Source organism: Rhinatrema bivittatum, chromosome 16 (assembly GCF_901001135.1).
Source record: "Rhinatrema bivittatum chromosome 16, aRhiBiv1.1, whole genome shotgun sequence".
NCBI classification, from domain to species: Eukaryota; Metazoa; Chordata; class Amphibia; order Gymnophiona; family Rhinatrematidae; genus Rhinatrema; species Rhinatrema bivittatum.
Window position 1 is genome coordinate 28,848,683 of NC_042630.1, and position 26,983 is coordinate 28,875,665.

The following is a 26,983-nucleotide window of genomic DNA, read 5'->3' on the forward strand; positions in this document are numbered from 1 at the left end:
CAAATATATTTATGTTGGTGAGGGTGGTTTAATTTAATATAAGTTCCAATATGTATATTCCATCTGCTTATATTCCACCTTTTTATCCCTAGCTTAATGGGATATATGGTTATATATATAGTTATATATATAACCATTAAGCTAGGGATAAAAAGGTGGAATATACATATTGGAACTTATATTAAATTAAACCACCCACACCAACATAAATATATTATGTTATATATTATATATAACCATTAAGCTAGGGATAAAAAGGTGGAATATACATATTGGAACTTATATTAAATTAAACCACCCACACCAACATAAATATATTATGTTATATATTATATATAACCATTAAGCTAGGGATAAAAAGGTGGAATATAAGCAGATATAAGCATTATCCCTAGCTTAATGCTTATATCTGTGCAATAATATTTCATTGAAAATGTAACAACAGATCATAACTTTAAAAAGAAGGCTGTGAGCAGTAACACATGGCGATACGGCACCCATGTAGAGTAGTATGTGATGGATGCAGTGTGCTTCATGTACTGGGTGTGGTTTGGGAGCCACAAAGCACAGAGTTCAGGCAAACCCTTCTGCAGTGAATTGTCTGCCTGGTTTCCCTGCTTGGCAGTGGCAAGCCGCAGCTTTGGTAAGCTCTTCTTGACAGTAGGGGGGCACCCGGTGAGAAATCAGAGCAGAAGGGGGCCGCTGGCTCCTGTCTGCAAAACTCAGGAGCCTCTGAAATGGCTGAACATCTGGACCTGCGCCAGGCAGAACATTTTGTAACTGATGCTGCAAAAAAAAAAAAAAAAAAAAAAAAGATCTTCAGGCCAAGCTGGGCTGGGGCTGCTGCTGGACCTCATTCCTGCCTGTGAATCTCTTACGCAGCCTTGTGGAAGAGAAAGCAGTAATCCCAAGCCCATTGGGGGGTGGGGGGGGGGGAGGGGAGGGCATGCCCGATTCTTACACGCTCCCCCCCCCCCCTCCCGGACTGGCCAGCAGTTTCTGCCCTGCTCCACCGCTGCGATGGGAAGGAAGCCTGCAGGACCGGTGCCAGCCGGGCCGGGCAGATCCCGCAGGCTCCCTCCGCACTGACCCACTTTCCTCCCCTTCGGCCCTTTCCGGCAGCGCTCGGGCTCCTCCGCGCCCGGCCGCCGCCGCCAGGGGGCGCAGGCTCGTGTGGGCGGAGCCTCGGGGGCTCGCATCAGGACCAAAAGGCTGGCGGCGCCTGCATCCCCCGGCTCAGAGCATCCCCGGAGCATCCTCGGAGGGGACAGGGGAGGCGATCGCGGCCGGCTGCCCCCTCCCCCCCTCCATGCAGCGGCTCTACATGGAAACCAAGTAGGAGCCTGCAGCCCCCCAGGAAGCTTTGCAGCCCCTCCAAAATACAGCAAAAACATCGGAAAGGACCCACATATTCCTGCAAAATGGCTGAGATCACCAACGTCCGACCCAGCTTCGGTAAGTCGAGGGGTTGCTGCGCAGCCTGCAAACTCCCGGCTCCGGCCACTGCTCCCCTCTTTCACTCCTCAGCTTTCCCGTTTTAGATATTTTGTATATATTTTTTTTTGTAAATGATCTCTTTAGGCCTACCTGATTAATCCGGATTAAGAACAGTCCAGGTTCGCAGAACGCCACGGGGGCAGGTGGTGTTGTTTCTGCTGCTGGGGGGGGGGGGGGGAGAGAGCTGCCTTCTGCTTGATTTTTTTTTCATTATTATTATTATTTTTTTTAATGAGGATGATTTTTCTGTTGTTGTAGGCAGACAGAGGGAGACAGAAGGGTTTTACTGAGGGAACGTGGCAAACAGTTTGTATTCTAGGAGAAGCCCAGGGCTGAGGAGAGGGTGGGGTGGAGGGAAATAGTTGCAGCTGTTTCTCTAGCAACCAGAGTTGAGGGCTGGGGATCTTGAGGTGGGGAGGGGGTCCGGAGAGGAGGTAGAGCAAGGAGGAAGCTGCTGCTTCTCTGTGGGAGATCAGTTAGGGGCGATCCAGTGGGTTGCTGAGGCCCGATGGGTACTGACTGCAAGGCACTGGGAGTTTTGCAGTGTAATCCTGGGATCTGATGGTTGGACGGACTGGGAGGTACTGGGAATCTTGTACTGTCATTTTGGGGCTGGAGGTAGTGGGAGTTTTGCAGTATGGTGCCGGGGCCCGAGGACTGGCTGGACTGGGAGGCACTGGGAGTTTTACAGAGGTCCAATAACTGGTTGAGCTTGGAGGTACTGGGAGTTTTGCAGTGTGATGCTGGGTGGACTGGGAGGGACTGGGAGTTTTGCAGCGTAATCCTGGGGCCTGCTGCCTAACGGCACTGCTTAGCTGGGAGATGACGTGATGTCTATTTCGGGGGGATCCAGGCAGTGCCTCGTCCTTTCTTTGGCCTTTGTTAGCAGAGGCCACGTGGGCTAGGACCCCCCCCCCCCCTCGGAGATCCGATTAGAGAAGTGGTCCCCTTCCCTCCCTGTTATTCCACCAGCTGCATTACATCAGCAGCAGAGAATGCAGCTCCCAGGAGAGTGCGAGGGGGGAGCTGCTGCTGCCCTGCCCAGAAATGGCAGGCGCTTTGTAAGGAAGGAGCCCTTCCTGGATCCATCAGGAGGAGCCCAGGAGCCGAGCAGGATCTCAGGGCATCCATAGTGAGGACGATGAGCAAACGGAAAACCTAGCAGGAGCATTAGAGGGAGGAATGACCCAGCCCCATTCTCCATACTCAGTTTACAGCATCCAGCTTCAGTACAGTAAGGCTGTGGCATGACAAATACACTGAGTACTGTGTGTGAGAGAGAGAGTGTGTGTGTGTGTGTGTGTGAGTGTGTGTGTGTATGTGTGTGTGTGTGTGAGTGTGTGTGTATGAGAGAGAGTGTTTGTGTTCGTGTAATCCAGTACCTTCGTGTCTACTGTCTACCTACAGCCTCTGTTTTATTTCACCTCCAGGAAGAATTATTTTTAAACTCCAACTCCTCCCTCCCAAAACAAAAATCTGCTTTTTTTTTTTCTCATTAGAAACAAACATCAGGTTTTAATATTAATGCAGAACACCAGCAGAATAGTGCAGGATGTGTCCAGATAAACTGTCTGACTGGGTCCCACTAAGTCCCCTCCACTTCTCTAACGTTGCACACATTACCTTCATGTCCATACTCAAAACATTGGAAGAAATCAATAGTATTGTTTTATATTTTTGTACTCCCGCTGTTGACCATGCAAAAGTATTGATCCCATAAACTGCATCTGTATTACTACATCTCCTTAGCACACATACATGTGAAAGGGGAATATGTGTGCTGCACATAATACAGGATTTCAGTTACTTTGCATACAGACGGGATAAGGCCGTGTATAGCAGCATTATATCTGTTTACAGATTAGACATCTATCTATCATCCGTTTGTCCATCAAAACATACAACACTTTTTTTTATGCCACTACCTCCATCCAATAAAAAGGATGCAGCACTTCAAGAAGTCACACACATCCACGTACAGGCGCACACACACAGAAAGACACGTGTGTACTCACACCCAGAGAGACACACAAACAGAGGCACGTGAGCCCAGGGGACACACACACACACAGAAACGCACGTGTGCACTCACAACGCAGAGAGAGAGAGAGATACAGACAGAGGCACATGAGCCCAGGACATACACCCCTCCAAGGAATGATTTCATCGAGCCCTGAGGCACTCACTCACAGTGTGCACTGGGCAGCTTTGGGGCACAGAATCGGTGCCCAGCAGCATAGCTGCACTCTGCCCAGAGCTGCTTGCCTCGGGGAAGCTGTCTTCTTCAATTCATGTTTGGTGAACAAAGGGCATGTGTTTGGCTTGGAACCCTCGTTTCTCCTGGCCCTCCTCAGGCTCAGGTTGGCTGCCGTGCAGGTACAGGACACAGGGCATGCACGTTGCACCAATTGGCAGGGAAGGAGAGATGAAAAAGCAGCCGGAGAGTTCTGAGGGTCACTCTTCAGTGAGTCTCCTTTCTGCCTTAACAAGATTCATTCGCTGTATCCATTCCCCTTGGCGCCTGCTCTTCTTCCAAACCAACAGGAGGGAACACATTCCAATTTGTAGGGATCTCATCGAGGGGCAGAGAGCACCTTGAGCACGTCCCTTAACCTCTCCACGCCCATTCTTCCATTACCAGCCTTTCTGGCAGTGCTCTTATAAGCAGGTGATTTGTTAAGTTACTTCACAGAGTGCATGGGCTGCACCTTACAAATAATAACTTTAAAAAAAATGTGCATTGATCCCCACTGGAATGTGCCAGGGCCAGACAGCAATGTGAATCAATGGTAAAATGGACTGCATGGCACAAGGCTGACTACAGAAGCTTCCTTCATGTAGAAAGATGCCCAAGGCATTGTTTAGCTGCATGCAGCTGGACACTGCTCTGGCACTATTCCATGTTTTGGAGTGTGATACAGAAGTCCTAGGACTCTCTGTGTGACCCTGGGTGAGTCACTTTATCCCTCTGTGCCTCAGTTCTAATCCCCAGCTCTGCCCCTGACTTTCAATGTGATCATGGGCAAGTCACTTTCTCCCCCTGTGCCTCAGTTTTAATCCCCAGCTGTGTCTCTGACTCTCAATGTGATCATGGGCAAGTCACTTTTTCCCTCTGTGCCTCAGTTCTAATCCCCGGCTCTGTCCCTGACTCTCAGTGTGATCATGGGCAAGTCACTTTATCTCTCTATGCCTCAGTTCTAATCCCTGGCTCTGACCTTAGGGCAAGTCACTTTTTTCTCCTTGCTCCACTAGGACACAGCTGATAATAAAGCCCTTTCATTGCCTTTCCCAGTCAACAAATGAAAACAGAGAGTTTCTTTTCTCCCAGCTCCATGTTCTGCCCTCAGGGATGGAATTTTTGCTTGATTTGGTAGCCATGCATGGGCCGGTAAGAGGGGTCAGATTCCTGCACTGCATGTCTCTATCTGGGGATCTTGCCTAAGTATTCCCAGTTTGTGGCTGAGTAACTTAGAGGCACACGGGCCATGGCCCTTCCATACTGCTCTTCACGGCAGGCGTCATGGACCTGCTGTAGATTTTTCTCACCAAAGGCTTACAGGACTGTAGCTGCTTCTTAGCAGATTAACACTCTCTCTCCTAGTCACCCTTGCAAAAAAAACCAAACCAGCACTCTCCTTTCTCCCTTCAGTCAGTGCTTGCTGGAAAGGCTTTGTCATTTGTCAAGTGAGCAGAATATTTTAGATTTGCAATTAGTCATTGCAAGTTCCAAGCTGTCTCTGTGATGCAGTCCTAAGAGAACACAACGTGGCAGGCTGGGTCACCCCATGATTTGTGTGATTTCTGCTCTGGTTTGGTGCAGGCCCCTCCGGGACTTGGAGGTCCAGCTTCTCCAAAAAAAAAGTCAGATGGAACTGGGGAAAAAAAACGAGACCAGGTCTTGTAGGAAAGAGGAAGACGACACAGTGCCTGGCAGTGGTGGAGGCCAGCCATGATTGGGATGGACATGGAGGGCAGTGCTGGAAACAGAGGGGAGAGGTTGGTAGAAGGCACGGGGCGCTGGTGTTTGTTTTAAGTAGTTGAGAACCCAAGAGGAGGGCCCGGCCGGTCTCTGTCTGCCCTCATTTGTTATGTAATGATGCCTTTGGTGACACAGAACTTGTTGGAAAGCCGAAGGTATGAGATTATTAGTTTTACAAACCTATGCTTCTCTTTTTTTCAGATCTTGGGCTTGGCCCAGGCATTTTATTGCTTTTAAAATGAAGATATGGTTTTACACGGGCATAAATAGGCAGCTCATAGGAATGCACAGCACACCAGGTCTCTATTGCCTGCTTGCTCCCTTCTGCTCTCTATAGAAAAACAATTCTTACAGAATAAGGCCCATAAAAAATGTCTATTACAATAAATATTTAAATAGTCATTCATAATGCATGAAGCCGCAGGGAAGTTTTTGCAATGAACAATGCCCGGAGACTCCTGGTTTCTTCCTTTCCTGAATGCCCTACACCTGCTCCGTCCATTCACTCCAGGAGGGTGGAGTCCACAGACTACTCCCTTGAAAAAAAAAGAGGGGAGAGGGTTCCCCTCATCTATTTCATGGCCGTCCTGTGTAACATTTGAATGCCTCTGAAAGACTGGAATTACAGCGGTGAGAGCAGAGACTGAAAGATCTTTTTATTAAGTCAGTGAAGCAGGATATGCAAACACCGGGGCGCAACCCTGGCACCGCCTTCCCGCACCCACGCTCTCATACCCAGTTCTTCTTGTCCCGTGAAGAGGTTGGCCTTGAGAAAGGCAATGGGAAAACGGACTCTGTGTGACCCAGGTGGGCCTCCTGCTCTGGGAGTCCAATGGTGCTTTTGGGGTTTCTGACCCTCTTGCTGCCTGAGATCGTCAACTGGCGACCAGGGGACTGTCCAGGGCATGGCAGGAGGGAGGGAGGGAGGCAGGAGGCCCACAAGCTGGAAACTCAGGAACTGGGTCCCGTTTCCCCACCACCACCACCATCACCTGCTGGGGCTACCTGAGAAAGAATCAAGCTCTTTTGATCAGGAGGCTGTGATCTGACAGTAAGAGGGCGGGAGATTCCTGCGGTCAGACCAGCAGCATTTGGAGGCTTGTAATCAGAGGGATGCTGTGAGAGAGGGGCGATCGGAGCTGGCCTGTGAGAGGGGGAAGGTTTTTAGCACCTTTTCCCTTAAAGAATAATCACTCCTGCCTTTGCTTTGCCTGTCTGCCTGCACAGTATGTCCTGGCCCATTCCATCTACAGCAACCACATTTTTAGCAGAGGCAGATCTGCTTATGAGCTAGCAACCGAAATCACGTTTTCCCAGAAAACACATGGAAGCAGCCCAGAATTGAAATAAATAAAAAAAAAAACCCCACCTTTCCTCTCCCCCCCCAATTACGTTTATGGCTGTAGTTGTAGAAAAATAAAACTGGCTCTGTGGGCTTGCTGAGCAGTGTTGGATGTGCCCTCCTGCACCTTTTGCCAATGAATTTGAATAAAAAGTAAAAGGGGGATGGGGGGCGAGAACTGCAGGAGCCTCAGCAGGAGCTCCTAATGCTCCACAAATCCTCTGATTTGTGCTGTTTCTCCCTCCTGCCATGTAAGATGACCTACTTAGTTATGGGCAATTAAGACTCAGATATAAATCTTCCCTGAGATTCCTGCTTGTTGCCAGCTTGCACTGCAGGCGGAGGTGCGGGGGGGGGGGGCTCCGTGTGACAGTTCTGCACCCTGGGATGGCACCTTTGCCCCCCCCCCCCCGTCTCTCTCAGGGAGGACAGACAGGTGCTGTAGGATGAGTCGGCAGATGTAGATATTTGGGGGGATAGACAAACATACGATGTAACCATAGCATAGATGGGTGGGTAGATGATGAATTAGATTGGCAGGTGACGCATGCTTTTTTCACAGATGCACTATGAGGGAGGGAGGTGCTTCTCGCCCCTTTGAGGTTTCCGCAGCTCCAGCTGCCTTTCTGCTTTCATAGCCTGCCCAGTTCAGGGTGCCTTGATCTGGTATGCAGGCCCACCAGAGAGGTAACTTGAGCTCCTGAACAGGATGGGGAGGGGATTGGGGCTGGGGCTGGGGCTGGGGCTGGGAGTGGGAGAGGTGTTACAGAGACCGGATCCAAAAGGCAATAATTGTCCTGACAGTGTGATGAAGTGATGATTTTTTTTTTTTTTTTTTAATTCAAGCTCCCAGGCCTCCATTCACTCTAAAGAACTTTTGGCCTCCAGATGCCATGCAAGAGGGGATCTAGGTGGGCTTTGATGAATAGCAGCTGCCATAAAAGAAGATATTCATGAGATATTCAGCACAAAACCTGATATTCTTCTTTTGTTTTTGTTAATTCTTTATTTATTCATTTCCCAATAAAGTTTCGTGACACACATTCTTGAAAAAGCAAAAGAGAGTAGCAACGAATTTGTGAACAATAAGCAAAATAATATGATATTCTTCAGGGTCTGCTAAAAGCCAATTTAGAGCAGGCAGAGGATAAGGAGCCACCATGCAGGCTCCGTCAGTGTCCTCCTCATGCCCACAAACACAAAGCTACATTTAATGCGATCTTCCAGAGACACTCAGCCTTTCTGGGTCCCTTTTATTGGATTACACAGAGGCAGGCCGATGCAATAAAGTGTGCACAGTCTAGCACGAAGGTTTATTCGCCGTTGGATGTGCATTCTGGGCACACTAGACTAGCGTCCAATGCGATACGGGGATTAGCGCGTCCATAATGCGAGCGCTAGCAAAAGCATCCCAACTAGTGCCTACTGCTTTTAAATTCATGTAGATGAGGCTAATAGCTATTAACGCCCGGTGAGGGTAGGCCGGGTGCCCAATGCACACTTTCTTTTTTTTTTTTTATTTATCAATTTTACATATTATAAACAAAGAATCCTTTGCTTTCAATCAAGAGGAATACACAAAAGAAAATTATTATACCATATTAACTGTAATAACACAACTACTTGTGGACAAAAATATTTATCCCCTTTGTTCTAGGTAATATTGAGAGAGAGGAAAAGGAAAAAGAGGAGTACAATTTAGACGCTCATAGCGATGGGTGCGTAAAATACTACACCAGCAACCTCAGCAAAATAAAAGATAAGCCGGATCAAAACGGATGCTCGTATTGAGCGTCCGAAGCAATAAACTACGGTTGAGTACTACAGACGCTTAGCGCACCCTTTTTTTTTTTTTGACACTACCCTGATTTCCCTCTCATTTAAATACTGCATCGGGCGCCCAGGAGGGTGAGGTTGCCCATGCGTTAGAACAACAGACACTCAGTTTGCGGGCCTGGTTTGCGCGCGCGTCTTACCGCATCGGCCTGAGGATGAGAAGGGAGTAAGCTTAGTGCTGGACCCGTCTTCTCTGACCTGCGCTGGGACGGCTGGAGCCCTCACACGATTTACCCTGCTGCTCCGGCTCGGGCCCCCATCCCTTGGAGAGCCGGCAGCCGAAGCCGCGCACATTTATTACCCCGAAAGCCTGCACTCGCCCCGGGGTAAGGAGCCCTTCTGGAGAGGCAGCCCGAGTGCTTGGAAAAAGTTTCCCAGTGACCGGAGCCCGGGTGAAAGTCAAGCAAATTAATTTGGAGCTGGGGAGAAATATATAAATCAGGTGCCAACATTTCCCTGTCACCCTCCCATTTAGCATGTTTTGTGCGTAGCAAGGTGCTGTCCCCATTTTAATGATCCTAAAATATACATGCGACAGATGAGTGTCATTAAAATAAAAACTAAATGGATGTGGCGCTGGTTCTGCTTACTGCTGTGCACTCTCTGCTCAGCCCCGGATTCCTGGCCTGATGCATCTCAGAGGTTGAGTCAGGGCGAGTGGCACGGACCTCGTCGATGCCATAAGGTGCCCCGGACTGTGCTCACCTGTTAACACACATTTGGGTGCACAGATATTGGGTTGGTTTATTTTTGTACAGACAGCTTTATTTCCTATTTAACAAAGAGTTTAGCGCACCAGAAAGCTGCGCACAACCCGCCAGGAAAGCTGTGAGCACCCATCCACCTCCGTGCAAATCGTTTGTTAAATCGGGGCATTGGCTATTAGTCCGGAGGGGTGAGGCTTAAGCCAGGTTTTCTCAATACTGGCCAGTAAAACTTGGGGGGGGCCACTGTGCTTCTTCCCGGGGCGCACCTAGCCAGTCGGGCTTGCAGGATATCCGGGATGAAAACGCATGAGAAAGATTTGCAAAGAGTGGGGGTAGCACATGCAAACCTCTCTCGTGCATATTTATCCTGGATATCCTGAAAGCCTGACGGGCTAAGATGTGCCCCCGAGGACTGGGCTGAGAAGCACTGGTCTATGGGACTGAAGCCTGGAGTTCATGGTGCGGGTGGGTCCTGCACGCAGAAACACAGTTTGTGCCCGATGTGTTTTCTGCGTGTTAAGCATGGCTTTCTGCGCACTTTCCTGGAGTAGCTTGCTTCTTTTTTTTTTTTTAACTCCAGATGCAACAAGTTGCTGCACCGGGTCTTAATTCGTCTTCTCTTTTAGCTCGTGAGGGAGGAAAACCTGCTCTGAAGTTTAGTCCACATGTTTTACTTGCGTCTTATTACATCGGGGCCACAGATTGCAAAACTAGAGACACAAGGAGTCCATTTTTATGTTCTGGGGTTGTCAGGTTCGGTTTTCTTTTGTAAGGTTAGTGATTTCTGTGGTTGCCCTTGTCTCTGGGTTCCGCGAGCTGATGGATCCATGGGGTTTACGAGACAGCTTCAACATTTGTCTTTGGGTGGCCAGAAGATCCTAGCTTTGGGTTCTTGCATCATTTGATGTGCGTTAGACTAGAGCGATGCAAGGAGGGGGTGTAAAGGGATCTAAGAGATTTGCCCGCAGGAGCAGAAGAGGGGGGGGGGGCTGCAGTCCCTTCCGAGGATTTGACCCTGGGAAGCTGCAGGTCCAGACTGAACCATTCCGACCCCCCCCCCCCTCCCCCCCAAGTCAAAAGGTGTGGTTTCAGGTGTACGGAAGATGCATCAAAGCACATCTGGGGGACACACGGAGGGCTTCGGCAGGTTTTCCAACAGTAAGGTATCTGTAGCCTGGGTGGCAGCGTAATAATCGGAGAGCTTGCCGGCTCAAAGTTTTGGTTTCTGTTCAGAATCTAACTTTTTTTTTTTCTTTTTTCATGTGCTTAATTCTGCCCTGCCGGTGTCATAGATTATTCATGCAAACTGTTCTCTAAACGTCTGCTGCTGTGCTTCATTTAGGATTAAATATTTATTCATCCGCCCGGTGTCTGCTTTACCTCCTATATGCCTCTAAAAGTTACATTAGGTTGGTCAGGGCACACCAAAAGTTTAATGATTAGCATAACATAGAGTTCCTCTCGTTTGCGCCCTCTGTCTCAGGTTCTAAAAGCCCTCTTTAGAGATATTTTGGGTCAGATTAAGTTTTCAAAAGGAGGGTGGTGAGTTGACTCTCCAGAAAAGCAGTGGACACAATTGCTTTAAAACTAGGGGGAGAGGACAGCCACTCTGGGCCATAAAACCCAGGCCAAGAGTTAATGAGATTTTGTAAAATTTATGTCCTATGGTCTCAGCTGCTTGGTCCTGGGTGTCTGACTGAGGTGGGTGTGTTTGCCTTTATCTGTGTACTTGGGGCTGTGGAAGGGAGATAGCAGCAGGCTGAGTGCCCTAAGGACAAGCTGCTTTACCCAGCGCCAACCCTCCCCTCCCTGCCAGACAGGGACAGATTAGCTGTCTGCTTGGAGGCCGTGGTAGCTGGGGCAACCGGCTGGCACAGTCAGCTATTGCTCTGGCTTTTTACCCTTAGACAATAGGAGCTGTAGATAACGTGAGAAAGAATAGGCTGGTCAACAATGCTGAGTGTGTCTTACAGCGCAAAGCACAGTCTGGAAGTTCTCCCAACGCTGTCCTAGGTACAGTCCTAAGGGAATCGCCTTGGAGATGGCCTCTTTCTACCAGGGTCAGGCTTCACCTCCAAGGAGCTTTGGACCCATGAATACCGCAGGGAGCTCCAATCCTGCACTTATGGGTTCCAGTCCTGGCTCTGTGTAACTGGGAGCAAATCTCTACATGCCATTGTATTAAGAGCTCACATAGTGGAAACCGTCTCCAAACGTTGCCTCTCTGTACCTAAGTTACAATAATGATTCCTCTGTTTTTTTCCCCTCCTTGTCCCCTTCTACCTCCCCTCCCCCCCCCCCCAACACACACACACACATGTGCCCAGAAACTGTCATGTGGACTGAGTGTCAGAACTGTGCTGCCAGTCCATTCACCCCAGGGATGGCTGCATGGCTGTTCTGAAATGCCCTGCCAGGGGTGCTGAGGTCCGTAGGGAATGCTTAGGCCTGTACCATGAAAGGACACAACTTTTTAACAAAATGAATCAATGGTGTTAAACAAACTTTACGAAATAAATACAAAAAGAACATATGAAGTGCCAGGCTGGGTCAGACCAGGGTCCATCAAGCCCGGCGTCCTGACTCTTGACAGTGGCCAGTCCAGGTCACAAGCGCCCGGCAGTTCCCCAATGCCTCTTTTATTCTCCGTTCCTCTCCAGGTAATTCCTATTTGCCTTTTTGGCCGCTGCTGCACGCTGAGCCGAAGATTTCAAGGCACTGTCCATCAAATTTACATGTGCGAAAAGGGCTCTTCGTGCAGTGGGACGGAGAATTCATTGACCAAGCAGATCATCTGTCCACATACTATAATTGTTACACCAAAATCAGTGTGCAAGACCTAATTAATCCAGTAGGAGGGAAAAAAAAAATCAAAACAGTGCACAAATCAACACACAAGTACGTAAGAAATATCATGACACAAACAGGGCGTCTGACCCGGGAATAATAGTTCCAGGTGAGCTCCACCCATGGCTGCATTCCCCCCACCACTTATACCCTGGGTTTTCTGTTTTTGCAAGTGTAGCATTCCAGGCCCCCTCCCCCCTTCAGAGTCCCAGTGGCAATAGCTTTCACCGTTCCTGGAGGACAGTGGGCAGGTGACAAAGCGATGGGCGGTTTCCCCCTCCCCTTCCCCCCCCCCCCTTTCTCCTCCCCATCACTCACTGCCTCTGGTCTTCCTTCGCAGATGTCTCGCCCATCGTGGCCGGCTTTGTGGGGGCCACCGTCCTGGTGGTGTCGGTCTCGGTGACGGTATTCGTGTGGACATGCTGCCACCAGCAGGCGGAGAAGAAGCACAGAGCCCCGCCCTACAAATTCATTCACATGCTGAAGGGGATCAGCATCTATCCAGAGACCCTGAGCAATAAAAAGAAGCTCATCCTTACCAAGAAGGACAAGACCGGCGCCGACAGGGACACCGGGCAGGGCAACCTGCTGGTGGATGCCGCGGAGGCGGGCATGCTGGGCCCCACCAAGGCAGCCAGTGGCTCTTTGACCTCAGGACCCTGCGTGGCTCAGCTGCCCATAAAGATGGATTATGGAGATGAACTGAGCCCAGATCAGAGCCTCACCCCTAATGGCAGCAAAACCCCTTCGCTGTCGTCCCCAGAAGATGACGTCATGCTGGGCACGCTGTCTCTCTCAGTGGACTACAACTTCCCTAAGAAAGCTCTGGTAGTGACAATCCAGGACGCACACGGGCTGCCGGCTATGGACGAGCACGCTCAGGCCTCAGACCCTTACATCAAAATGACCATCCTGCCCGACAAGAAGCACCGGGTGAAGACCAGGGTCCTGCGCAAGACGCTGGATCCTGTCTTCGATGAGACCTTCACCTTCTATGGGATCCCTTACAGCCAGCTGCAGGACCTGGTTCTCCACTTCCTGGTCCTCAGCTTTGACCGCTTCTCCCGTGATGATGTCATCGGGGAGGTCATGGTGCCTCTTGCTGGAGTGGATCCAAGTACTGGAAAGGTCCAGTTGACCAAGGACATCGTCAAGAGGAACATACAGGTAATAAGGGCCTCTCTCCTCTGCCTTGCTGAATTTTGGATGCTACAAAACTGATTGTTCTCCATTTTATAACCTTCCTCTTCCAATTGTATTTTATTTGTATAGCAGTAAGCATAAAGGATCCCTGATGAGAACCAGATGGGAAGGAATAAGGTTCTTTGATAAGAGCTGGATGGGAAGGAGAAAGACAGAGAAGGTTGTTCACAATCACTCTTTGATAAGTTTCACGGGGGATGGGAAGAGATACGGTGAGATGGGCGTGCGCGATAGCTCCCTGACGAGAGCTGTACGAGAAGGAGTAAGGACAGAATGGATATGGGAACAAAAGAGCAAAAGCAGGTACCTGGTAGAGCCTCGGGGCCTGATTCTAGTGTGAGCAGAGGCCACCCCTCACTCATCAATCATCAATGAATGTGTGCACTCAGGATCCGGAGAGGGGCTTGGGCCTGGTCTCTGGGTGCCGGCTTTAAGATTTCACCCCCCTCCCATCTAAGTATCGGGAAGGAGTTGCCGCTGTTGGTCGCTAGGCCCTGTTTTGGAGATCAGGCAGCCTCCGATGTGTGAGGGTGAACTTGCAGGCCTGTGCGCATCCATGTTCATAGTCCTCACTAGTTCCTGCCAAAAGCAGGGAGGGCACGTGGCACTGGGCCGTACGTAACACATTAAGCTTTGGAAAGCTCTCAGGATAAGATGTGCTCAAGGGTTTCTCCTGGGTTTTGTGTCTGTAGAAAAGGTGCTTAGAACAAATTATTATCTGCAAATCCAGGTCAGGAAACAGGTCAACAGGCAAAACCAACCTGGAAAAGCAGTATCAAGTATCATTTATTCCACTCTTAAACACATACGCTTTGAAAAAAAAAAAAAAAAACCGGGAGAAAAAAGCTTTAAATAAATATGTGAGCACCTAAATAATGAAATTAAGAGCTAAAATGATCAGGATGCTACTTTTCATAAAGATCCTCATGCACATACAATGCACCAAAGTTATAAAGGTTTCCCTCCCAACACTGCACGTGAGGACTCGTTCACTCCCATACTCACCAAGCAGATCATGATCAGGCCCGCACTCGTACGGGGGATGCTGCCTGGATAATATGGGCTTTATGAGAGGACCCAGCACTCCGTATGAAGGAAGGATGTGGGTGGTCTAAGTGTGCAGTAACCTGTGTGCTAGAGAAGTGACTGGTATGCCCCAGTGCTGCCCAGTGCTGGGAATTGTCATATTATGAGTGTCGTATCTGTTAATTTAGAGGTGCTGGATGGCAGTTCTCTGCCTATCTTGTACCATCATCATGCTTTAGGTGCGTCAGTCGATGGCACTTTGATAGGACACAGGAGAATGTGGATGCACACAGATTGTGGTGCACACTGCAAATCTGAGTGTGGCCGGTGTGATAGAGTGAGTGGGAGGGGGAGCAGAGAAAGGAGAAGTAGGTTAGGATACAGGAGATGATGTGCATGTTTACCCCTGGGGGAATTCTGCGCAAAAAAATATTTAAAATTCTGCACACAAAACCTTTAAATTCCACAAAGTTCTGCATACTTTACATTGGCCAAAATAACACAATTTACATCACAGTCTTTAAGTAATTACATTTTAAATTAATACAGAAAAAAGTTATTACTTAAAGATGCATAATTTTAAATATTTTGAGCAGAATTTCCCTAGAAATTCACTGTAACAGTGTCTCTTCCACTCGCTCTCACTACTCCCCTGGCCACTTTGCCCTCTCAGGCCCCAACTCCTCCACCTGCCAGTTTTTCTCCCCTCCAACTCTAGGCTCAACCCCTCCCACTCTATCACCAGTCCCAGAGTTTGACCCTGTTCTCAGTACTGCCCTTCACACAGGCTCCCTCTGTCCCTCCCTCTCTGTGACTGTCTCTAGTACACATACACACCTCCTCTTACAGGCTCCCTCACTCTCTCGCACACACACACCTCCTCATACAGGCTCCCTCTGTCCCTCCCTCTCTCACACACATGCTACCTCTCTCTAGTACACACATAGACACACACTCATACAGGCTCCTTCACTTTCTCACACACACACATCCCCTCATACTGGGGCCCTCTCACTTGCTTATACACCCACACAAGCTCCCTTTCTCTCTCACACATACACCCTCACACAGGCTACCTATGTCTCTCTCTCACGCACCCCTTCACACAGGCTCTGTCTCTCACATACACAATCCCTTCACACAGACTAGCACCCTCACATACACATGATCCCTTTTTCATACACACGAGCTCCCAATCTCTCACACCCATACACAATCTCCTCATATAGGCTTCCTCTCTCTGGCTCCCACACTCAAGCACCCCCCCTGCTCTCTCTCACACACCCCTGCTTACCCCCCCCCCCCCCCCCCCCCCCGGTCTCTCTCACACCTCCCTGTTTACCCCCCTGCTCTCTCTCTCAATCCCCTGCTCTCTCACCTCCTCCTCCCTGCTCTCTCTCACACCTTCTCCCCCTGCTCTCTCTCACACCCCCTCCCCCTCCTCTCTCATACTCCCCTCCTCCTGCTCTCTCTCTCTCTCACACTCCCTCCCCTCTCTCACACCCCTCTCCCTCTGCTCTCTCTCTCACACACCACCCTTCTCTCTTTCACACCCCTCTCTGGGCACCCTAGTTTAAAATCCAGCTCTGAGCCCCTGCACGCTGCATTTTGCTGAAGTCTCCCTAAGTATTTTCAGCCTCTGTGCATTTTGCTGGAGTCTCCTCTGGTATTTCCAGCCCCTGCGCTCTCTGATTTTGCTGGAGCTCCTCTGGTATTTTCAGCCCCTGCACTCTCTGATTTTGCTGGTCTCCCCTGGTATTTTCAGTCTCTGCGCTCTGTGCATTTTGCTGGAGTCTCCCCCGGTATTTTCAGCCTCTGTGCTCTCTGCATTTTGCTGGTTTCCCCTGGTATTTTCAACCTTTGTGCTCGCTGCATTTTGCCACTCTCTGGTGGTATTTTCAGCCCCTGCACACTCTGATTTTGCCGGAGTTTCTCTCTGGTATTTCCAGCCCCTGTGCTCTCTGATTTTACTGGAGTCTCCCCTGGTATTTTCAGCCTCTGCGCTCTGTGCATTTTGCTGGAGTCTCCCCTGGTATTTCCAGCCCCTGTGCTCTCTGATTTTGCTGGAGTCTCCCCTGGTATTTTCAGCCTCTGTGCTCTCTGCATTTTGCTGGTCTCCCCTGGTATTTTCAACCTTTGTGCTCTCTGCATTTTGCCACTCTCTGGTGGTATTTTCAGCCCCTGCACACTCTGATTTTGCCGGAGTCTCTCTCTGATATTTCCAGCCCCTGTGATTTTGCTGGAGTCTCCCCTGGTATTTTCAGCCTCTGTGCTGTCTGCATTTTGCCACTCTCTGGTGGTATTTTCAGCCCCTGCACTCCGTGCATTTTATTGGAGTCTCCTTTGGTATTTCCTGCCCCTGCGCTGTCTGTGTTTTGATGGAGATTTCCCTGGTATTTTCAGTCACAGACATCCTCCTTCCTTTATGCATAAAACACAGCCTTCCATTCCTGTTATTTTGTGGTGATGAGGCTGAGCCTTCAAGCCCCTCTCCCTGTTTTCTCCCAAGTGCACGATTCACTGCTCATAACTTCCGCTGAATCACTGTAACAGATGGGCTGTGTGGATTCACAGAGATCGGGGAAAAGGAAGTCTGGGAATAGTAAGTATAGAAGCACCCAGCCTTGGGAGGGGGGAGTGCGGGGGGGGGGGGGGGTAATGAAAGGAAGAAGCTGGGTATGGAGATCGCAGAGTGTAGGCCCAGAGCTCACTGCACACCCAAATGAAGGCCTTCAGGGATCCCAGAGACAAGGCATGAGCACATTACTCGCAACCTTCTTAGTCACCGTCCTCAGTACAAAATCTCCAAATGTTTAGCAGAGAAACCCGTCGTGCTGCCAGGGCAGAACCTGGTTTTAAGGTTGCCCAGGACTTTGCCCATTGGCCCCTGCATGTTGTGTTTTACATTCTCTAGAGTCTCTGGTCAGTATTTCCACTTCCTGAACGCTAACCTTCTCTGCCCCGATGTTCTGCAGAATTACAGGGACCGGCAGTGGGGGAGTGGGGGAAATAGCCCCACCCCCAATACAGTGCTACAAGGACTGGCTCCGGGGATATGACCCCCCTCCCTTGACACTGAATTACAGGATCTGATGTGGGGGGAGGAGGGGGGATGGTGCAGCACAATGATGTCTGCAGTTCAGTTTCCAGACAAAGGCTATCATTGTGCTTCAGGGAACACTCAGTATTTTCCTCTCCACCAGAACAGGACACAGTGCTGGCTGTCATCAGCGATGGAGGCATTAGGAAAGCCAGACCAACCAGCAGGGCCAATCTTTGGTGGTGGTGGGGGGGGGGGGAAACCGGGGATGACTGCCCTGAGTCCCGCACCACCATGGTAGCTCCATCCCCCTCCTCCAGTAGTGAAGGGTACCAGAGCTTGCTTGGGGCTCTCTGTCTGCCTTGGCAAGCTGCTAGAGCAGGCCCTGCCCAGGCTGGCTGCCCCCCCCCCCCCCCCCGACAGCAAAGCCAAGGATCAGGCATTGCTGTCGGGGGCCCCCATCCTCCTCCTCCAGGGACTTCCATGGCAGTGGTCACATCCCATGAACACCAGGAACTGGGCATCAGTATAGTCCCACGAAATGACGTTGTTTATGACAAAAATGGGGCTGGAAGAACTTTCTTTTGTTTTGTTTTTTCAGAGCTGGACTTTGAAAGTGATTGTTATGGAGCAAGAAAGTTTGCTTTCCTTTCTACTGAACAGCAGTGCTCAGGAAGCCAGCAGCAGCTCCGCTTGGATGCTGCTCAGAGGCATTGCTTGTAGATCAGCATGAAACCAGCCATCTTGCTGATTGCAGCTTTGCCTCAGATGAATCTGGGTTTGCAGAGGGTAATAGGAGTCAAGTCCGGGGCTGCAGGAGGAGAAGGCTTTGAGGACGCTTTGCTAATGACCTGCTTCCTCCCCACAGAAGTGCATCAGCAGGGGGGAGCTACAGGTGTCCCTGTCCTACCAGCCCGTTGCCCAGAGAATGACCGTGGTGGTCCTGAAAGCTAAACATTTGCCGAAGATGGACATCACCGGGCTCTCAGGTAGCAGCTATTTACTCTAACCTAATTCTTTTAGACAATGCTGGACACAGGCAGTGGTGAACCGAGCAACTGTCCCAGGGGCCCAGACAGCAAGGGGAACCCGGAAATAGGATTGCCAGCTTGCTCCAGATTTTCAGGACATGTTGACCGAGTCCGGATATTGCCCCATTGCATGTAGGGACTTGTAGTTCTGATTTCCCCATTGCTCTCTTCCCAGGGATTAATTCTGAAGTTGGCATGGGAGATCACCAAAGGCAGTCACATGAAGGGGACTGCATGTTCTTCTAATGGCTAGATAGGGCCAGTTAGCTTTGTCTCTTCATGAGAGGATAAACAGAGAGGGGAGGAGGAATCCCTTGCATCTCCCTGAGCAATTAAGTTAATGGGTGGGGGAAGGGGAAATAGGGAGGGGAGAGTTTCACCTGAAAGAGGGGGAGGGGGTCTGGGTTCCCTATTGCATTTCCTAAGAAAAGCAAGACTGCAAGACCAAGCAGGCAGTGGAGTAAATCCAGGACCTGATCAACCCATCCTCAAAATCTGGAGCTAGTTGGCCAACCCTACCCAGAAATAGAATGGAAGTTCTGTGATGCCAACAGCAGCCTAAACTGTGCCCAAGAGGCCAATGAGAGAGTCTCCCTCTGCCTTGTCACCCTACAGCACTAGAAAGAAAAATGAGGGCAGTCCATCATGGATGGGGGGGAGGGCACACTCACAGGTCCTGCAGCGGCCCTACTGCCTGAAGTATTTTCCTTGTTCTAGGAAGGCCATGCTGGCAGAGGGCACGGGGCTGCTGCAGAGACTGTGAGCCCCGCCCTGCCCTGGTTTCCCTTCCTAGTGCTGCTGGGCTCCAGACCAGCCAAAAAAGAGGAGAGGAGGGGGGGGACTGTAGAGGAGGGAAAGGATCTGGAAGAAGGTTATGGGAGGAGCAGGAGGGAAAGGACCTCTGAGAGGGTTCTGGAATGGGACAGCAGGGAGAGGACCCAGGAGAGGGCAGGAGAGAGAAGAACTGGAAACAGGGCCACGGGGGGGGGGAGGGAAGGAGAGGCAGAAACCCTGGCTAGATTGAGCAGGCTCCACAATGGCTTGCAATGCTGCAAAACACTGCCGCAAGATTACTGCTTGACAAAAAAGTGGTTAGATCATGCAAGGTCTTTATTATTTAAGTTACAAGGGTTACCAGCTGAGAGCAGAATTATATTTATGGTATTTATGGATTGGGTATCCCAAGGATCTGCTTGAGGATTACATTCCCTCATATCTCGTCTTGGTTCTTTACGACGGGCTTTGTTGGATGTGCCAGGGTTGGGCACAAGTCAAGTTTTCTGGTACTCAGCAAAGGGGTTTCAGTTGCTTTGGGCTCATGCTTGTGGAATTTGGTGCCACTGGATTTGTGAATGGAATTCAATTATATGACTTTTTGCATAACATTGAAGTCACGGCTCTTTCGTGGAGAGAGATGGATTGAGTTAAAGAGACCATTTTAAGAAAGTAAGAACTGAGTAAAGTGGGTCAGAGGGTCGAGACTGAAGGTAATTTGCAACCACTAGTTTGATGGTTTGTGTTCTCTGTGAGCTGAAAGGATGGGATTGTAATCAAATGAAACCAACCAACTGACTATCTCCTCTCAGAAGCCACCAGGCACGAGAGAAAGGTTTATTAGCAGGTGACTCCAAGTCCCCAGGATCAGCTTAGCTTCTTCTAAGGGTGGGGGATCATCCGGTGCCCTTAGTTTAGGCTCTGCCCCGCCTCTGTCTAGAGGAAGAGCTTTTAAGTGCTGTGGCAAAGCAAAGCAATACATCTGGACCCTTTGCTCTGTCTGCAGAGAGGGTAGGGAGAGCCTTCAATCAGTGTCACTGACTTACATAATGGCCTGGCGGGGGAAGGGCTCCTTTTACTGTCAGTGTATTTAGTGATAAACTAAAAGGCTTTTAGATGCTGCAACTCTTGGCTTGCCAGCTGGTGCATGAGCAGGCTGGGACAGAGTGCTCTTAAATGGCCTGGAACTGTTCTTGAGACTTTCTCTGGCTTGGCGGAGTGCGGCTCTCATCTTCATTAAAGCCTCCTCATAACTCTTCTCCACTAAAGCACACAATCTCCTTACAGGACACTGATTGTCAGCCTTGTTTGGGTGCGGTGGTGAACTGGTTAAGAAATGCAGGGGTCATTTTCCTTTTCTTAAAGCTAGGGAAGACACCCTCACCAAAATCAACCCAAGCAGTCTAATGCAGTCTTGGCTGTGCCCCATTGCATGCAGGGAGTTGTAGTTCCTGCTTTTCTTTAGAGTCATGAGAATGTTCTCTCCTGGCCTGCAAGAGGACAAAGCCAGAACTGGATCAGCCTGTTCGGTTTGTTGACCTTGGTGAGGCAGCAACTCTGCTTACAGCCGTCTTCACTCTTTTGCCCACAGCCCCTGACTCTTTGTTTCACTTTACCAGGAAGAGGACTTGGACACATTTGGAGTCCACTGGTCCATCCTCTTGTTCTCTGCCAGGTGGGCCCATAGATGACAAAAAGCAAACATGAAAGGCAGAGACGGTGATACCAAAGACCTAGGGTCATCAGACTGATGAAATGCCCTCTCCTGACATATCACAGCAGTACCCAAACTTTAAAACATCATGGCAGCCAAGGACTGCCCTGCCCATCTCCTGTGCCCATTTTCTACCCACCTGATCACCAGCTTTTACCTCACGTCCCTACCACTAAGGGTTCTCTGCACCCATCCCAGGCTTTCTTGGCTTCCAATACCGTTCTGTTACTTTACAGATTGTTGGTCTGTTTTCACCATAGATAAGCCCCGGAGGTCATTGCTTGTGGGAGATGTATTGGACTGTGTCATTGGGGTGTGTTCTTCTTCTTCTCCTCCTTTCTTCCCTTCCCCCTGTCTCCCGCACCAGACCCTTACGTGAAGGTGAACGTGTACTACGGCAGGAAGCGCATCGCCAAGAAGAAGACGCACGTGAAAAAATGCACCCTGAACCCCCTCTTCAACGAGTCCTTCATTTACGACATCCCAGTGGACCTCCTGGCCGACATCAGCATAGAATTCCTGGTCATCGACTTCGACCGGACCACCAAGAACCAGGTGGTGGGGAGGCTGGTTCTGGGGGCGCACAGCATCACCACCAGTGGGGCTGAACATTGGCGGGAGGTTTGCAATAACCCCAGAAAGCTGATCGCCAAGTGGCACAGCTTGAGCGAGTACTAGCAACGGCTTGCGGGAAGGGGAGAGGAGGTGGGGGGGGAGCCAGAATGAGCAAAGGGAGGGGCGATAAGGGCAGTGATGGCCATATTGTATGACAGACTTTAACCTTGTTTTAGTGATAGGTCACAACTTTCCTGTGATGCTGCTTTCTCTATAGTGATGTGATTTGGCAGGGCAGTACAATTCTGAAATCGCATTCATATACAGGAAAATGTAAAAAAACCCAAAAAACCCCCAGCAAATAAACATGACGGTAGCAATAGAGCCGCACTATTGCATGCCTAATGCAATCTGAAGTTCAATATAAGATGCCGATATTTAATTACAGATTTCATCCTCCTCCCTGCAAGTTCCTTTTGGGCTGATTTAGCATTTTCAAATTTCGATAGCTCGTCCTTTGGCTCCCTCTGAACACGCGGGCAAATTGTTTTCCTGGACCTGCAAACTCTTCGTGGGTTCTACAGAGGCTCAGGATTCTGCCACGTGCAGAAAATATACAAGGGCCATGCCAGTTCTTAAATTCAGGGAGAACTCGCGCCATCTTCCTTTTTTTTTGTTTTTGTTTTAAAGAGTTCCTGCTTCTAACCCACATGTCACCCCCCCCCCCCCCCCCCCCCATGTCCACCAAGCTAACCCTTGTTCGATTACTTCTACACCCAATCCCAGCCCGGTCAACCTAATCTCTCTCACCCAACCATCAGTCTAGTCTCAGCCGTTGGCCCAGACCTTCAAGCCCACATCATGTCCAGGTCCACTCGGCCAACCGCTGTTCTAACTTCTTTTACACTGTCAGTCCAGTCCCAGCTCAGCTACAGCTTGAGCAGTGGGGAAATCCTCTGCTTATCCATGGGATCCTTATGACCTGGATTGGCCACTGTTGGAAACAGGATACTGGGTTTGATGGACCCTCGGTCTGACCCAGCATGGCAGTTCCTGTGTAATGAAAGTAGAAGGCTCACCTGCTTTAAAAGTGGACTTTACCTCCCAAAATGAACTTAACTAGCACACAAGTAGCAACACAGAGCATCTAAAACCCCGGCCTCACAAGGAGCTTGATGATTAAGTCTTTTTCAGGTGTCCCCTTTATTTCTTTATGGTTTAAGCACTGACTATTCTCTAGCATCTAAGGACTTCCACCTTGATCACAAATAGAGAGCAAGTGCCAGCTCTCCCCAGAAGTATTTAATGTTCCCTCTCACTCATCTTAATATCCTCTTCTTCCAGTGTGTTTCAAGGGAAGCCGGAGAGATTCCCCAGCTCAGAATTTTCACGTGTGGCCTAAAGTCTCGTCCGTGCAGAGCTAGAATGGGAGACGATAGTCGCGACTTGGCAGGCTCTCATCTCTTGACCAGCAGCAGTCGTCACCCCCTTTGCACAGCTAGATTCAGGCAGAGGCCAAAAGCAGATGTAGATTGGAAAGCTATGGTGACAGGGAACACGGGATGCCTGGCTCCTTGCACCTTTTTTGTCTTCGAGAGCCGGTGTCACTTCACCTCAGAAGGTGTTACAGCCACTAAAGTGACTATCTGCAAGCAAGGTGGAATATAGAGACAGACAGAAACCAACCAGTAGTATTTATGTGTTGCTGTATCAATTTTTAACCCACATCCCTAATCACATAAGAATTGCCCAAAGTGATAAATGTAAGATTTATTAACGCAAACGTAGAGCCTGTGGTCATCAGCCCTTTTAGAAACATCTTTCTAAACCTAGCTTCTCAAAGAATAGGGTGTCTCTCACCAAAATTAGCTGACCCCTCTGCTCTGGCCACAAGCAAAGGGATAAAAAATGCCACCGCTTACGTCTCTCGTCTACTGCTGTCCGCTGTCTCTGTTTCGGCTGTTGCTGTCACTAGGCATTGCTTTTAGCCAGGCGTTACTATAGCCCTTTGCAGCGCAGGCCTGTCCAAAGCTCTCCTTAACTTGCAATTAGCAGTAGAAGGCCTTAGATCCATCGCTTGGGCTGCTTTCGGGGTATAAGGGCCTGCCTAGCACTTGCTCAGGCCTTGGGTTAGTCATTGTTGATGACTGGTTTGTAATTTCCATGCTGATAAGGAATTTGTCTTCGGGTGGCTGTTAGATCTCCACATTTCATAAGTTTGCTCCTGAATGTCCTTGAAGCAAAAAAAAACGCTGTTTCTAGGCATATTCCCTCCCAAGGGAGAATGGCTGCCTTTCTGATGTTTACCGGGCGCACAGAGCATTAGAGCCAGCTGATCTGTTTTCTAATCCAGCTAGGCCTACCCATTCTTGCACTATGATATTCACCCCAGCACTACACACTATAAGAGCACCTTTCCTAACACCAACAAAGATACCAGGTCATTTTAATCTTTGAGACTTAAAAGGTTCTGTGTGCCCAAAGGTTAGTAGAGTTCCAACCCACCCTGCTTATGGATCGAGAGAAAGATCACCCTGAAGAGGTTTTTCCGTGCTGATGGACCCCGCTGGTTTTGTCAGTAGCAAAGCAGTGACATCCGTATGCCTCAAGCCCCACAGGGGTCCAAAATGATTGCCGCCCTGCTCCACCCCTGCCCGGCAGCAGCAGGGTGCGTTGTTTAAGGTAAGCTGGCTCACAGCACCCCTCGGGTTTGGACCTGGTTGAGCAGCCCGCTCCGCATTTGGTGTTTCCCCACGCAGAGAAGCTGAAATCTTTCTTGGTTCTGATAACTTTCCTTGAACTCAAAGAAAGGAAGTCGCACCGCATGAGATTCGGAGACCGCAAAGGTCCCTTCGGCAGAGGTGGTGCTAGAATTCCGGTTCCCCACCCCCACCCTCCACTTCAAGCTCAGGGGGGGTCCTCCTCTGTCATCCCCCCCCCCCATTTGTGTCTGTGTGACTCATCCAGGGGGAGGTAGGTCAGAGCAGCTGTAAGTTTTGTGTAATTTTAGCTCGCAACCTCCGTTTAAAATTTCATAGGGAAAACCAAGTGGAGAAGCACCCGGCACAAAGGACAGTCCTTGTATTTCAGTATTCCAAGTTTATGTCTTTTTCAATTCAGTCAGCTCCATGCAAAATGTGTCCTTATCCTGTGCCCTGTGGAATGTAAATAATGTACAATAATTAGCTCTTTAATAAAAAGCGTCTTTAGACTTGAGATTTTTACAGAGCCCTGGTGAGGAAAAGCATAAAAGCAACCCTCAGCCACACAAACCCTGCACTTCTTTCTGTGTGTTTACCAGTACTACGGAATAATTAAACAAATCCTTTCTTCGGCCTTCTGCCTTCCTTCCCTCTTGGACACCATGCAAGCAGTCAAGATCAAGCTAGCTTCAGAGGAAAAAGAAGGGCATTTTCTCCATGTTGTATTTTAGGGGTGCCCTCACGTTTCACCCTAGGTTGACCTCTCTTGCCCCGAGGTTGATAACATATAGTCTTCAGTAGCTTTCACGTAGTCACTTAAGAATGGACCTGATTAACTCATCCTTTGGAAGTTAACAGGCAGTTTGAAGAGCTTTTTTTTTTTTTTTAAAGCCCTATTCTTGTCTGCTTTTCCCACTAAGCTCCTGTGACCGATGGTTATGCGCGTAAGGTTGCATAGAGTAGTTATCCTATCGCCTTTTGTTTTGGTCCATTTTATTCAAGACGTAACCAGGGCTACCCTGGTTTTCTGCAAGTGTGAAGGCTTGGGTGTTTTCTCTGGCTCCCACTGGCCCAAGTTCCTGATCCAGTGACTGCTGCCCAGAAATGCCCTCAGGACAAACCTGGATCATCTTGCTTTGTCAGTCCATTCAGAGGACTTCTCTCCAGGAAGCATGCTATGTGTATATAGGTGTGTATGTAGGTCCATTTAATGGGGGCGTGCTGACGGAGAGGAGTAACGCCACGGTTAGTCTAGGATTCCATGTCATTATCACGCAGACCATTCCACGGAAGCAGGAGTTTTTCAACTTCACTTATGGGAGGGCGGAGGAGGGTGGGGGGGCCCAGCAATAGGCTCAGATCAGATAAAGGTAAGGAAAGTGGGGGAAACCCAGGGAAAAGAGTGGTGAGCCCCTTTAAAAGGTGTCAAAAGCGTTAAACTCTCACCCTGGAAGAGTCAGGTGAAAGTGAGGCAACACCCTGAGCGCAGCATGGCTTTACTTACAGCAGATGTCTAGCTAGCCACCTGCTTTAAACAGGAACATTTGCATAGCCACCTCCGAGATGTCTCAATTAAGAGGTTTTTCACAAAAATGTATTTTGCACAGTGTTAATAGCGTGCTGAATGCCAACCAGAAATACGATGGAGCATGGTCCCTGCCCCGAGGAATTTACAAGCCAACGGGTTGTCCCCATCATGGAGGTGAGCGAAGATCACAGAGTCAGTGGGTGCACCCGAGTTTTGGAACCAGGAAATCGTCTGGTTCTGGTCAATCCCTGCTTCAGGCAGAAGATTACATTATCCTTATCATGCTGCCCGACATGTGGTGGGTTTGTTGATCCTGATGGCCCCTTTAACAAAGTTTAAGGCAGGGCTTCCCGATCCCGCCTTGCAGCTCCTCCCCTGCCAGCTGGGCTTTCAGGAGATCCACAGGGAATGGGCGTGAGATACATTTGCATATACTGGGTCTCCAATGTCTGGAAACTGATCCCATTGCATATCCATCGGAGGCCCAGGTTTGGGAAGCCCTGGGGTAAAGGCAAAGAGTTACTGACAGCGACCCCCTAAGGTGAATCTCCCCAGAAAGAATCCATCCCTTACCTCATGTCTCCTCTTTTTGGTAAACGAACTTGGCCAGTTACCACTTTGTGTACAAAAAAATAACAGGAAAAAAACCAACCCCAATTAATGGAAAACATGTGACTCTGCATAATGCTGTATGCTAATCTATAATATGTAAAGCTATGTTATATGTTGAATTTGGTAATACACATTAAGCGTGCAAATAAAGATTAATTCACTCTAAAGGTTCACTGTGGCTGCAAAAATCTTGATGCTAAAACGAAAAAAAAAAAAAAAAATCTCACCAACACGGAATCTAAATGAAAGCTAAGAAGGCAGAGAGACCTCTGCAGACTGTGATGGATTCTCTTGTAGAGAGGTACCCAGAAGACCTTTGATAAACTGAGTACCAGTGTTCTGTAAATGCAAGCCTGATAGCACGGGGATCAACAACACAAGGCCTTAATGATTTTCTCTCTCTTAAATTCCTGGAAAATTTATTTCCTAAAGGTCTGAAGGCCTATTCATTTTTCTGGGCTCTCTAGAGCCTTTTTAAGGATTATTTAAGACACGAGAAGGGCCTTGTATTTGAAGCCTGACTGCTTAAAGTTGGTTCCAGTCATTCACCACTGAAACCTTGCTTGAAAGCCAAGACGCTGCCTGTCTCT

At 49.3% G+C, this 26,983-nt stretch overlaps 1 protein-coding gene across 2 annotated transcripts; it reads left to right on the forward strand.

Annotated features, from left to right (window-relative positions):
- Positions 1 to 933: 933 nt before the first annotated feature.
- On the forward strand, positions 934 to 22,277 carry SYT11 (synaptotagmin 11). Of its 2 annotated transcripts, none has more exons than XM_029581363.1 (4): positions 934 to 1,455; positions 12,549 to 13,375; positions 18,346 to 18,469; positions 21,364 to 22,277. In XM_029581363.1, exons 1-4 carry the CDS (start codon positions 1,422 to 1,424, stop codon positions 21,672 to 21,674), a joined length of 1,296 nt encoding a protein of 431 aa, XP_029437223.1. In that variant the 5' UTR covers positions 934 to 1,421; the 3' UTR covers positions 21,675 to 22,277. The 2 variants fall into 2 exon arrangements, with proteins under 2 accessions (XP_029437223.1, XP_029437224.1); XM_029581364.1 differs by having other exon boundaries at positions 18,346 to 18,466.
- The last annotated feature ends 4,706 nt before the right edge of the window (positions 22,278 to 26,983 follow it).

What these genes read in the sequence shown, in the direction of transcription:
- SYT11 (XM_029581363.1), top strand. Translation starts at nt 1,422, where the DNA reads ATGGCTGAGATCACCAACGTCCGACCCAGCTTCG. An exon ending in CAACGTCCGACCCAGCTTCG is followed by an intron (nt 1,456 to 12,548) that starts GTAAGTCGAGGG and finishes CTTCCTTCGCAG; the next exon opens with ATGTCTCGCCCATCGTGGCC. An exon ending in TCGTCAAGAGGAACATACAG is followed by an intron (nt 13,376 to 18,345) that starts GTAATAAGGGCC and finishes TCCTCCCCACAG; the next exon opens with AAGTGCATCAGCAGGGGGGA.